We start from the raw sequence: 14081 nt of genomic DNA on the forward strand, positions 1-14081 counted from the left end.
AGCAAGGGGAAATTTTGCTAGAATCTGTATTGAGTTGGATTTGAGTCAGCCACTTAAGGCTGAATATTATGTTGAGAGACGGTATAAACAGGTCGAATATAAGGGGCTTCATTTACTATGTTTTGGTTGTAGAAAATATGGTCACAGATCTGCGGGATGTCCTTTTATTGTCCAGTGTGTGACTAAAACTGCTGTAAGTGATTTGGAAAAGGAGTGTGATAATTCTATATCTAAATCCAGGTCTGATGATGAAGGGACTTCTAACTATGGTCCTTGGATGGTTGTTTCAGAAGGGAAAAGCGGTAAGATAGGGAGGAAGGAAGTTACAAAGTTAAATTCTGAGGCCAATATGGAGCACATCAAGCTTTCTAAAGAAGCTGAATATTCGATTGATCAATAGGAAATTGCTAAGACTGTTAGTCTTACAATTGACAATCAAGTAGAAAGTGAACGAGTTGGTACTCAGTTTCATGAATTTGGTAGGGTTCCAGGGAAAGAAAAAGTGAAGAAAGGGACGGACAACGTGGTTCTTGTGGAGATAGACAAGGCTTTTATTTTATTAGGGAAAGACTCAAGCAAAAAATTGAATGAAAAGCAGAATGATGGGGATGGAAATTTTGATTCTTGCATAAGGGAGGCCACTGGGGCTGGGTTCAGTTTTGTGGATAAGATGAATATTGAGAATCAAGCTTCTAATGTAGTTGATAGTCTGAAGGAGAAAGCATTGGGATCGCACGTTGCTATCGATGATATTGTTCATATGGCTCAAGAATCTGTTCCTCCTAATGTCAAACCATAGCATTCTGTAGGTATATGAACTTCTTCCAAAGGGAGTGAGAGTAGAGTTTTAAAAGTGAAAGGACCTTTGTTGCAATTACAAAAGAAACCTGTCACAAAACAATCTCGTTTTTATGTCTTTGGTTTTTTGGAATTGTAGGCGGAGGCCAAACCCAATATTGGTCGTAATCTTATGATGATGGTGTCTAAATACGACATTGGTATGATGGTTTTATTAGAAACTCGTACAAGTAGTGAGAGATGCGTGAGGATTCTGAGAAAAATCAAATTTTATAATATGATTGTTGAAGAAGCACATGGGTTTACTGGTGGCATTTGGGTCTTATGGGACTCTAAAAAAATATTGGTGCAAGCTATTTCTCAGGGAATGCAGTTTATCCACATGCATATAAAGCTGGGTAACAATAAAAGTTTTCTTTATACGGCTATTTATGCTAGTCCTCATGAAGAAGAACGTCATTTTCTTTGGGAGGAGTTATTACAGTTGAGTAATAATATTAACACTCCATGGCTATTGGCTGGAGATTTTAATGATATCAGGAGCATTGATGAGAAGAAACGAGGGTCGCGGCCTGATGTAGGCAAATACAAAAGATTCTTATCTTTTTTACAAGACTGTCAAGTTGATGATCTTAAGTGTGTGGGGTCTATTTATACTTGGCAGGGGCCAAAATGGAATCATTTAGATCGTGTGTATAAGAATCTAGATAGGGTTTGTGTTAATTTGGCTTGGAGAGTTTACTTTGAAGGGGCAGAAGCTCGCTCTTTGCCTAGAATAGAATATGATCACAATCCTTTTCTTATAAAGTTGGATGCAGTAAATACCCAATGACAAGATAGGCCTTTCATATTTTTTGGCTGCTTGGTTGGATGATTCACGGTTTTCTAATCTAATGTCAAATAAATGGAAGGAGAATGTCGATTTAAACATTATGCTCAACAATTTTGTTCCTCATCTTCGTCGTTGGAATAAATTTATTTTTGGTGATATTAATCGCAAAAAATATCATTTGTCCAAGATGCTTACGGAGATTCAAGGCCGAAGGGAACTTGGTGATAATTTTTATTTGCAGGAAATGGAGCAAAACATCCAAAGGAATTTAGAGTTAACGTTGTAGCATGAAGAGTTAACGCTACATCGATGGATTATAGATGATGATAAAAATACAAAATTTTATCACTTGAAAACTATGATTCGTAGGAGCAGTAATAAGGCTACCAGACTCGGGAATAATGCTAATGCTTGGACTGAAGACCCTTTGGAGCTTAAATCATTGGTATGTAATTTCTATAAAACTTTGTTTACGGAAGAGAATTTTAATCGTAGATGGTTATCCTCTGTCAATTGTTGGGCTGGTATTTCTCATGATGAGTGCTTGGAGTTGGAGAGGATTCCTAGTTTGTAGGAGATTTCAAAATTGTTACTTGGCATGAGTGCATATAAAGCACCTGGAGTGGATGGTTTTACAACGATCTTTTTTCAAAGGCACTGGTTTAGAGTGAAACATCAGGTGTGTGATACAGTCAGAAGTATGTGGAGCAACTCGTAGCTCATTTATAATATTAACTATACCCTGTTAGTTCTCATTCCAAAAACTAATAGCCCAGATTATATTGCCCAGTTCAGGCCTATTTCACTTTGTTCAGTGGTATATAAGGTCATATATCTTATTGTGGAGAAAATGAAGCTTATAATGGAGAAAATTATATCTCCCTTCAAAGTTAGTTTCATTCCCTATAGGAAAATTCAAGATAACATAATCATTGTGCAGGAATTAATCCATTCCATGCATAAGATGCGAGGCAGGAGACCTTTCATGGCTATAAAGATTGATCTTATGAAGGCATATGATAGGCTCAATTGGAATTTTCTGAAACGTACTCTCGAGGAAATTACTTTTCCTAGTTATTTGATTAATCTGATTATAAGTTATGTGCAATCCCCTAAGATTAATATTTTATGGAATGAAAGCAAATCAGAGGAACTTATTCCCTTAAGAGGGATCAGACAAGGGGATCCTTTGTCTCCTTATTTATTTGTTATTGCAATGGAAAAATTCACATATTATTAGCACTGCTGTAAGCCTATTCGCGCAGGTAAAGGAGGTCCTCAGATTTCTCACCTGGCTTTTGCATACGATCTTATGAATTTTATGGAGGCGAGTATGGATCAAATAGATGTGCTAATGCAGTGTCTCAATTTATTTGAAGAAATTTCTGGTCAAAAGCTTAGTGTAGATAAAACCACGATATTTTTCTTTAAGAACACTAACGAAGAGTTGGTTAGTAGCATAACCAATTGTAGTTGCTTCAGGCGTGTGAAGAATATGGGAAGATATCTGGGCTCCATGATGCAACAGGGAAGAGTTACTAGAGATCTTTATGAGAATAGTTGAGAAAGTTAGAGGTAAGCTAAGCGCTTGGCATCAACAATGTCTTTCACAGGCTGGGCGTGTTACTCTTGCACAATCGATCATGGCGGCTATTCCTTTTTTTTTTTCCAGATGTAGAGCTGTAAAGTTCCTAGGGGTATCTGCTTAGAGTTGGAGAAAATGTAACATGCTTTTATTTGGGGGGATAAGGAGAATCATCGTAGGCATCAAAGTATCAGTTGGGAGGTCATTCTTCAGCCAAAGGCGTGTGGTGGTTTAGGGTTGAAAAGTTTAGAGTTGATGAATGATGCTTTCATTGCTAAAAGGGCTTGGGAGTACCATTCTTCTCCTAATCATCTTTGGGCTCAAGTGTTACATGCAAAATACGAGGCTGATAGGCGTTGTGGTGGTCCTTTCATATCTAGGAATGGTGATTCAAATTTGTGGAAAAACTTATGTAAGTTGTGGAAGGAAATGGAGGTTCAGATCTATTGGGAATTGTGGAAAAACTTATGTAAGTTGTGGATAGATAAATGGTTATTTTATGGAAAATCCTTATTATAGGATCTCAATAACAATGAACAGGTTGTGGATATGAACAAGATCGTTGTTGATTGAATAATTGTTTCAGGTGACTGGGATTATGAAGAGCTGAATCATTGGCTTCCTGATTATGTAATTGATAAGTTTAGGAACACTTTGTGTAACATCCCGTGTAATTAGAAAAATATGTATATATACATATATTGCCATGAGTAATATGGATACTTATGTTAAATTCCAATTATGTGCAATACATGCCTTGTCCTCGAATTATATGGCTACTAGTAGGGAATTAATATTGAGTTAGGGAATTATTTGAATTGCAATGATAAGTGAGAATTTATTTTAGGCATGTGAAACCTTAGTAAAAGATGTAGGAATAAATTAATAGCAACATATAGAAAAACTAAAAATACTTAAAAGATTTGGGAACTTATGATTTCATGGGCTAGTACCTAAGTAGTACACCTTTTGGGCTTGTATATTTTGTCCCCAATACTAGTTTGGCCGAAGCCTAAGGGTTGTAAGGGGGTCCTTGATACAGCCCAATGTTTTTTGCATTTTTCCCTAATCTTATCCTTAGAAATCCCACAAGGCAGCCCTTGATTGGCAAGGGACCAACACTTGGCAAAACCCTATCTTAGTTCCTCTCCATTTGTGCGCCTAGGGTAGAGAAAAAGAAGCTGAAAATTCTGATTAAGATTCCTATTAGATAACTCAAGCCAGCCACTCTCCATTACCCTCATTCCATTCGCCTAGGTGGGGGTAAAAAGCTGGCCATTACTTGCTTCAATATACAAACTAACTCAGCTTTTTCTACATGCATCCAACCAGCCCTTAGAAGTCAGATTGCATGTTTTATTATTGGGCAGAATTGCCACCCCCCCCCCCCCCCTGGCACCTTTGTGCGCCCCAAATGAGAGATAGAAGTCTAAGTTATTTTCTGATTGCTGTTGGCTTTTAAATCAGGCATATAGACCTCACCTCCTCACCATTTCAGCGCTGCATGTCTAGAATCATAGGTGAAAGAATTGCTTTGTTAAGTAAAGATTGAGCCATTTCATCATCTTCCTTTCTCCCTAAACAAACTTAAACCTAAGAGCATAAAGACTCCATAAGAAAAACTATATTTTGCATCTTCCTTTCCCCTTCCACTCTCATGACTGTATGTATCCTTGAGAGGATACAAAGGAAACTCTCAAATTTTATTCTCCTCTCATCTTCCTTCTCCTAGAAACCGTGGACCTTGGAGAACAACTACCATTGAAGAATTCACTCCATTTCTTCTCTGTCCAGCCGAGGTTCTCCACACAAGAAGGTATAGAAAATCTTCATCTTCGTTGTCTTCCTCTACCACGTTTGGTTGACGAAAATGTCCCCTTGTTTGTAGGTTATAACTCAAGAAAATCCTCTTTCTCTATTCGTGCGCGCAGCCACTGTAGGAGGGCTGAACTTGCTGTGTTCGTGGAGTCTAGGAAGCGAAGGTGATGCTCCTTGTTTTGTTCGGCTTTCTTTGTGTGCTTGCAAGAGGTAAGCACAAAATTTTTGAACCTCTTTCCCCTCCTCTGTTCAAGTCGTGAAGCATGCTTAGGAAGTAGCCTTCCATTTATTTTATCACTTTTAGATTCTGCCATATTAAACCCATTGTACCCTAGCTTGAAAGCATAACAAGTAAACTTGGAAATGACCTTATAATAAATTGTGGGGCTGTTTGGTTGTGATTTAGTGTATATCAAATTTTTCATGAATCAATTAAAGAGGACAGCATGCTTAATCCCTTGTAGCGCACCCTAGGAAAATTGGTTGAGTTTGGGGAACAAAAATTCTTGATGTTTTTGCTAGGAGATATCTGATTCTGCTTTGGTGGGAATATAGGAAATTGTTTTGTTATTAAATGTTGGTAATCTTATTGTAAAGTCAGAATTTAGTAGGGAAGAAATCATGGTGAAACCAATAGAGTAGAGTGTGGGAGCTTAGGGGAAAATGTTGGGTATTGCTGCTGTTCAATTAAATAAAATTAGATGAAGTCAGAAATTACGCACTTAGGAGAAGTCTTAAAAGCGAACCCATGCATGCTATGAACCTTGGAAGAATGGTAAATGCTAACAAAGAATGGAATACTCTTAAGAGCAGAATATAATTAACACCAGGAAACCTATAATTCGATGAAAGTGCATGATTTAGGAGCTTAGAAATTATTGGAATAATTGTATAAAATGATGATTTGGTATGTTAATATATTAGGTGCACAGAAACCTTAAGACTTTGGTTTATTTTCGCTGCTGCCTGGTAATTTAATTGTGACGCATGAGGTAAGTGTCTAGTGGCATTACCTTATGTGACTGCTAGCTGGTACATGAATTGTGAACGTTGCTCTCATGTGCCTTGGTTTCGAATTTTTGTATAAGTTGCTTGGATTCTGTTCTTGGACTTGTATGCTGGATATTTTGTTTTGAAAATTAATTATGATTCAGCATCCTGGTGTTTGAATCCATGAGATATATGTTATCTTGATTATTATCTAGTCATGCATACACATTCATGATTTTTAAATGTTTGTTCGTGTGTGAACCATGACATAGCATACATGCATAAGTTTCATGTTGTTATCTGAAAATAATTTTGAAAAGTATGCATACGTTTGAGCACGCATCATGTAGGCATCCCTTTGGTACCAGGGTATGGGACATTTGGCTTCAGTCCGCATAGGTCGCAGTTAGAACCCTCTTGAGGAGCCACTATGGGATCTCCATTGTGCTTGTTAGTACGTGCACATTAGTGCTACAAACGTACTCTTGGCGTTATATACGCAATATGATAGTAGTTAGTATCTGTCGGATTTAACTTGATGATGCGACTGCTTTGTAATTATGTATCTAGTTAGTACTGCTACATTATTGGTTTTGCTATCACACTACTGGGATTTTTCTCACCCCTTTGGGGTTGCAATTTTATAAAATTACAAGAGGACGAAAGAGCATATGAGGACGTGGTTATATGGATAATTGCTGTTAATTGCTGCTATTTGGATTTTCGCTGTTACTGTTTACTTGATGGATGACTGTATTATTTTGGGAAGTTTGGATTACTATTGGAACTATGATTTAGCTAATGTTTTAAGACTTTTATGATCAGTTAGTACCTTGGAAAAATTCTGAAACGTTTTGCGAAAATAATTTCTGAACGTTTTATTAAGTGCTGATTTTGAAACAGTTTTACGAGCACTTTGCGAGTTATGTTTTGAGGGGCTAACGACCTTCGATTCGCTTATATTTTATATGCACGCGAAGCCCCACGTGTCTAGTTTTCGATTATATAAACGTTACAATGGAATTTTGAAAACTTGATTTTACACGAATTTTTCAAGACAGCAAGGTCTGCCAGGAAAATAATATTTTCAGCAAGCTATGTACTTTTAAAGTCTCACTCTGATTTTCTTTCAAGTAACCAGATTTCGACTTAAGTTTTTAATTAGTAACAAAAAATTGCATTTCCAGTATATAAGTAAATAAGTTAGAACTCTAATCCGCTTAGCAAACAACTCTCTTGGATGCATAATAGGGAGGGTGTTACACTAATTGGTATCAGAGCAGTTTTGGTTCATGGTGTTTGTTTTCTGGTTGAAATTGCTTGCTGCTTGATGAATTGTTTACTGATTGTAATTGATTGTGAATTAATTGTTGCTTGCTGTATGATAAACTGTTTAAACTATTTGAGATATATTAACTGTTATACCTAGGCTGTTAGAATTATACGGTAATAGGGGCAGATGCATTGTTAACTTATCTGAATTGAACTCGAGTACCTACTTGGGATTGCTATCATAAATAGCTTGCATTGAGTCTGATCAGCTCATTTCGTGGTATTGTGAGTGCAGAAACATGGCAGGTACCGCGGTTCTACTCATGGAAGGACAGGCAATGCACCTGACGACCTTATCACTACCGTCGGGGGACTGGCCACTTTTGTCCAGAACATGAGTCAAGAGTGGCGAGAATATAGGAGGCATCAAAACCCGAACCAGCCTCCGCTGAATGACAATGCTGAGGAAATTGCCAGACGGAGGTTGAAGGACTTCTGCAACTTTCATCCACCTACATTCGAAGGTGTAGATAATCTGGAGGCTGCAGCAAGGTGGCTGCAGATGATTGAGCATATATTTGAACGGAAGGGATGTCCAGAGGCTCAGAAGACTGATTATGCCTCATACCAGTTGATTGGGGAAGCATTGACTTGGTGGATCGGTGCGAGGGCTCTGCTGCGAGCTCAAAATGTTGATCTGACTTGGGCAGTGTTCAGACGGGTTTTCCTGGACAAGTATTTTCTGAAGTCCATGAGAAGAATGAAGCATACTGAACTGTTGTCACTAAGGCAGGGTAACATGACTGTCAATGAATACATCGCTAAGTTCGGGCAGCTGATGGAATATGCCAACTATGATCGGAACATCTATGACAAAGAATGGCAAGTGGAGAAATTTGAAAGAGGATTGCACCCAGAGATCCGGAAGCTCATTCTGACTACAGCTAATCGTACTCTGCCTGAATTAATTAATCAGAGTCGGCAGGCGGAAAAAATTATCAATGAAGCCAAGAATCTGTCAAAGCAGCCAATGCAATCGCAGGGAGGAAGCAAAGTGGGCCGGTTCTTCAGAAAGATTACCGGAATGAATAAAGGCAAGGGTCCGCAGTTGCAAGCTCGGACTGGAAACTTCAAGAAAAATAATGCTCCTAGTCAAACATCTGCCGAACAACAGGGTTCCAACGCTTGTCCTACTTGTGGGAAGAATCATACCGGAGTCTGCCGACGTGGAAACAACTTATGCTACGGATGTGGACAGTCGGGACACTTTATTTCTGATTGCCCACAGAATCCTAATCGAAATCCTACTCATGCTCGGGTGTTCACCCTTGATGCAAATGAAGCTCAGAAGTATCCTAATCTGATTTGAGGTAATGTAATTTTGAATGGCTATCCAATATCTGTTATTTTTGATTCTGGAGCATCAGGTTCCTTTATGGCAAAGCACACTGCTATGCGAATAGGCATCACCCCAGCTCCGTTACCTTATGAGTTACAAATCATTACTCCTACTGGAGGATCTTGTACTGCATCAGAAATCTGCAGAGGTGTTATTTTGCAATTTGAAGGGAACACTTATACAGTGAATTTAGTGGTTCTACCGGTATTCAATTTTGAGGTGATTATCGGTATGGACTGGTTGACGGAGAATGGAATAACATTGGACTGTCAAGCAAGGAAGGTCATTGTTCCTCCAAGAGATGGTAATTTTCAGCCTTTTGCTACTATTTCTTTGTTACAAGTTAGAAAAGAGCTCCTTCGGAGAGCTGCAGGATATCTGTTGTTGATTGAGTCTGAGACTTCAGTTGACAACCCAATTCAGAATGTTCCAGGTTTGAATGAATTCGAGGAGGTGTTCCCAGATGAAATTCCTCGACTACCTCCTCACCGGGAAATTGAATTTCCCATTGAACTTATTCCCGGAGTTGGACCTATTTCCATTGCTCCGTATCGTATGGCACCTTTGGAACTTCGGGAGCTGAAGAAGCAGATAGAAGAGTTATTGTCGAAGGAATTCATTAGACCCAGTACCTCTCCATGGGGTGCTCCAGTTATTTTGATTAAGAAGAAGGATGGTAGCCTACGTCTGTGTGTGGATTACCGTCAACTGAACAAAGTGACAGTGAAGAATAAGTACCCGCTTCCTAGGATCGATGATTTGATGGACCAGCTGAGAGGTGCCAGAGTCTTTTCCAAAATAGATTTACGATCGGGATACCATCAAATCTGGGTCAAACCGGAGGATATTCCGAAAACAGCTTTTTGGACTTGTTATGGGCATTACGAATACCAGGTGATTCCGTTCGGACTTACAAATGCTCCGGCAGTATTCATGGATTATATGAACCGCATCTTCCGCCCATTCCTGGATCAGTTTGTTATTGTGTTTATCGATGACATTCTGATTTATTCCCTCAATGAAGAATTACATGCGGAACATCTAAGGATAGTCTTACAGATCCTTAAGGAGAAGCAGCTGTATGCAAAGTGGTCGAAATGTGAGTTCTGGCTTAGTGAAGTCCAGTTTCTGGGTCACATAATTTCAGCAGAAGGTATCGCGGTGGATCCCAGCAAAGTTGAAGCTGTAATGAATTGGGAACGACCCAGGACCGTCACTGAAGTGCGGAGTTTCTTGGGCCTTGTAGGCTATTATCGAAGGTTTATTCAAAATTTCTCTTAGTTAGTACAACCACTTACCCGTCTCACTCGGAAGGATGTGCCTTTTGAGTGGACCGATGATTGTGAAGAATGTTTCCTGGAGCTAAAGAATAGATTAACGAGTGCTCTGATACTTACCATTCCAGATCCAACTAGAAAGTTTGAAGTATACTGTGATGCGTCCTTGAAGGGACTTGGCTCTGTGTTAATGCAGGACCGGATGGTTGTAGCTTCTGCCTCTCGGCAACTGAAATCTCATGAAGAAAATTACCCTACGCACGATCTGGAGTTAGCAGCCATAGTGTTCACTCTAAAAATCTGGAGGCATTATTTGTATGGATCACAGTTTGATGTGTTCATGTAACATCCCACACAATTGGGGAAATACATAAAATATTATAGGACATAAGAGTGAATGTGTGACAATTCGGATCACATGTAATATGTCCTAGGCGTTCGAATTATATGGTTATTAGCATGGAATTAAGATTGAGCTAGGGAAATTACTTGAATTATAATAATAGGTGAGAATTTATTTTAGGCATGTGAAGCCTTAGAAAAGATGTACGAATTAATTATAGCAAATTGTAGAAAGAATTAAATATAATTACAAGACTTGGGAATTTATATTTTATGGGTAAGTACTTAAGTTAGCTACATTTTGGGCTTGTATACTTTTGATCCTTAATTGATGTTTGGCCGAAGCTTTAGGGCTTTAGGAGGTAGCCTTGGTTCAGCCCAACTTTTGTGTTTTACCTAACCCTTAGAACCTTACAATGGCAACCCTTGAGTGGTAGTAACCAACACTTGGCAAATCCTATCTTAATCTCTCCATTTGTGCGCATAATGGGAAGCCAAAGTCAAAATTCTGACTTGCTTTTGTTAATCAAACTCAATCCAGCCTATGCATATCTCCTAGCTTCCAATTGGTTGCATGCGTGCCACTTGGCTCTCCCACTCACTTGCTTGTACTTCATGTGGCAACCATAAGCTTTCCACCACCCTTGAATGCTCTTAGAGTGTAGAGAAAGCAATCAGATTTCTTGTTATGCTATCTAACCACACTTTCCCTCACATGTAAGCATGGGACTTGTAAAAATGAGAAAATAAAAGTTCTGGATAAGCCTCTCAAAAGAAACATAACCAACCCTTCCACCTATCCTCCCTCATGCGCATGATTTGTAACAAAAGGTAGTTGATTGCTTGTTATACCAGCCAAATAATACAACTTTAAGTACATGCAGCCAATGGTAGACCGAGAGGTCAGTTTGCATGCGTTATTATTGGGTAGAATTGCCACCCAAAATCTTCACCCCTTTGAGCGCCTAAGAGAGAGTGATATAATACAAATTCTGATCTTTGATTTATTTTAAGACCAGCCAACTCAACTCCATCTTTGCACCTTCAAGCGCTGATTGAGCAGAGAAAGATCTCACCATTCTTCAACCACTTTCTCTTTAATACAAACCTCAACCTTAGTGACTAGAGACTCAAAAGAAAAACAAGACATTTGCACTTTCCTTCCCCCCACTTCTCATGACCGTGTATGCCCTTGAATGCAAAAAAAAAAGGAACTCTAAAAATCTTATTCTCCTCTCATCTTCTTTCTTCCAGAAACCGTAAGCCTTGGAAAATAAATGTCATTGAGGAACTCATTCCATTCCTCCCCTGCCAGCCGAGGTTCCCCACACAAGAAGGAACTCATTCCTTCCTCCCTTGGTACGCACAGTCATCGTTTGAAGAGCTGAGTTGCTGCTCCTTTATTGGAATCGGTTTTTCTTGTGTGCTGCAAAGAGGTAGGCAGAAAACCTCCCTTCTTTTTCTCTGCTCCAAACCGTGATGCAAGCCTAGGAAATGACTTTTTATTTTATACTTGGCTCTTTTAGATTCTGCCAGTTTCTATCCTTAGACTTTAGAATGAAAAGATAAAGAAAATGAACCTTGAAATGCTCTTCTAACAAAGTATAGGGGCTGAGTTAGTGTATCCAAAATTGTTAAGATGTTAAATAAAGAGGACTGTATGTTTTGACCCTTAGTAGCGCAATCTTAAAGGTAGTATATGAGCTTTTTAAATAAATTATCCTTGATGTTGGTTTATATGAAATCGGTTCTGACTTGGTAACTTTTGTTATGAGCTAAGTCCTATTCTAATTTAAATATCCAGCATGTTGTCGAACCCCTATTCTCGCACCCTTAGTCTTGTTGAGTTAAATTTCGAATAAATGTCATGAGCCCCTTATTTATTAAAACCCATTCTGTTTTGGTAAATCTGGTTATGAACTAGGTCCTTCTTAAATCAAAATACAACATGAGGTTAGACGTTTCTCTCCCTCACCTATGGCCTTGTTAAGCTAAAAATTTAATTAAGTGTCTTGAGTGCTTTGTATGATGAAACCGGTTCTGTTTAGGTGTGGTTAGTCACTTTTAAACGTTGGAATATTATTATCGAAGTCAGAATACTTTTGGGAAAAGATCATTGATGGCCGAATAGGGTACATGAGCTGTTAAGCTAGGAAATTATTGGTAATTTATAGGAATGGTTTGAAACGTATCCTGATTTTTGTTGCACTATATGTTAGGTGTGCAACCCCCTTGAAACTTTGGATTATACGCCGCTGTCTGGTAAAATATTTGGAACGTATAAGGTAAGTGTCTGGCGGTATTACCTCTTGTGACTGCTAGCTAATACATGAATTGTGAACGTTGCTCTCATGCACCTTGGTTCTGAATTTTGTCTATGATAATGGGATTCTGCTCATGGTCTTGCTTTGCTGAATACTTGGTTTTGGAGAATTATTGATTATTCAGCATTCTGATATTGGAAAATCCATGAGATATGTATCTTGGTTATGTATATGGGTTCTGTTTTGGACTTGATATGCTGCTTATGCTGTTTTGATTATTCTGCAGCATCTTGATATTGAGCCCATAAGTTATATGAAATATTGAATATTATCTAGTCATGCATGTACATTCATAATTTTTATTTGTATGTTGCGTGTGAACCATGACATATCATACATGCATGCACAAGTTTCATGTTTGTAACTAGAAATGTTTTCAAAAACTATGCATACGTTTGAGCATGCATCATGTAGGAATCCCTGCGGTACCAGGGTATGGGACACTTGGCTTTAGTCCGTTTAGGTTACAGTTGGAACCCTCTGAGGAGCCATTAAGGGAGACCTCCACTGTACTTGTGTGTACAGGCACGACGATGCTGTACATTTTAGGCGTTATATACGCATCTTGACTAGTATATTTGGCGTTATATACGCATCTTGATTAGTATATTTGGAATTATATACGCAATACGATAAAGTTTAGTATCTGCCGGATTTAACTTGATGATGTGACTGTTTTGTAATTCTGTATTTAGTTAGTATTGTTGCATTACTGGTTTTGTTGCCACACTACTGGGATTTTTCTCACCCCTTTGGGGTTGCTATTTTTACAAAATGGCAGGAGGGCGGAAGAGCATATGAAGTCATGATTATATGGATATTTGCTGTTATGTGCTGCTGTTAGGATTTTTGTTGTTGTTGTTTATTTGATTGATAACTGTATTAATTTGAGAAGTTTGGATTACTGTTGGATTATGATTTTACTATTGTTTTAAGACTTTTATGATCAGCAAAAATTTTGGAACGAAATTCTAGAAACGTTTTGCGAAAATAATGTTTGGCGATTTATTTAAGTGTTGGTTTTTAAACAGTCTTGCGAGCACTTTTCAAGTTATGTTTCGAGGGGCAAACGAACTCCGAATTACTATTATTTTATATGCACGCGAAGCCCCAAACGTGCTCTTTCTAGATCTTATGGAATATATTTTTGAATCGTTAGAACTGATTTTATACAAATTTTTAAAGACAGCAATGTCTGCACATGAAATTACTATTTTCAGCAAGTTAAGAAATTTTGAAAGCACACTCTGATTTTTGTAAGGAACTCGATTTCAATTACAAGTTTTAATTAGCAACATTAAATAATGATTTTTCAGTACTTCAAATATGACAAAAGAACTCTAATTCCGCTTAGCAAACAACTCTCTTGGAGGCCTATAAGGGAGGGTGTTACACTAATTGGTCAGAGCAGTTTTGATTCAAGGTGTCTTTGATGAAATAGTTG

The 14081-nt window shown here is 38.3% G+C and overlaps 1 protein-coding gene across 1 annotated transcript; it reads left to right on the forward strand.

Moving 5' to 3' along the window:
- Positions 1–1988: 1988 nt before the first annotated feature.
- Positions 1989–13529, forward strand: LOC133292511 (uncharacterized). Its single transcript, XM_061490926.1, has 3 exons — positions 1989–2075; positions 7591–8665; positions 13419–13529. Exons 1-2 carry the CDS (start codon positions 1989–1991, stop codon positions 8662–8664), a joined length of 1161 nt encoding a protein of 386 aa, XP_061346910.1. The 3' UTR covers position 8665; positions 13419–13529.
- The last annotated feature ends 552 nt before the right edge of the window (positions 13530–14081 follow it).

The sequence above is a fragment of the Gastrolobium bilobum genome, unplaced genomic scaffold (genome assembly GCF_033153095.1).
Source record: "Gastrolobium bilobum isolate Gb01-03AN ecotype WA unplaced genomic scaffold, APGP_CSIRO_Gbil_v1 utg22667, whole genome shotgun sequence".
Classification (NCBI taxonomy): domain Eukaryota; kingdom Viridiplantae; phylum Streptophyta; class Magnoliopsida; order Fabales; family Fabaceae; genus Gastrolobium; species Gastrolobium bilobum.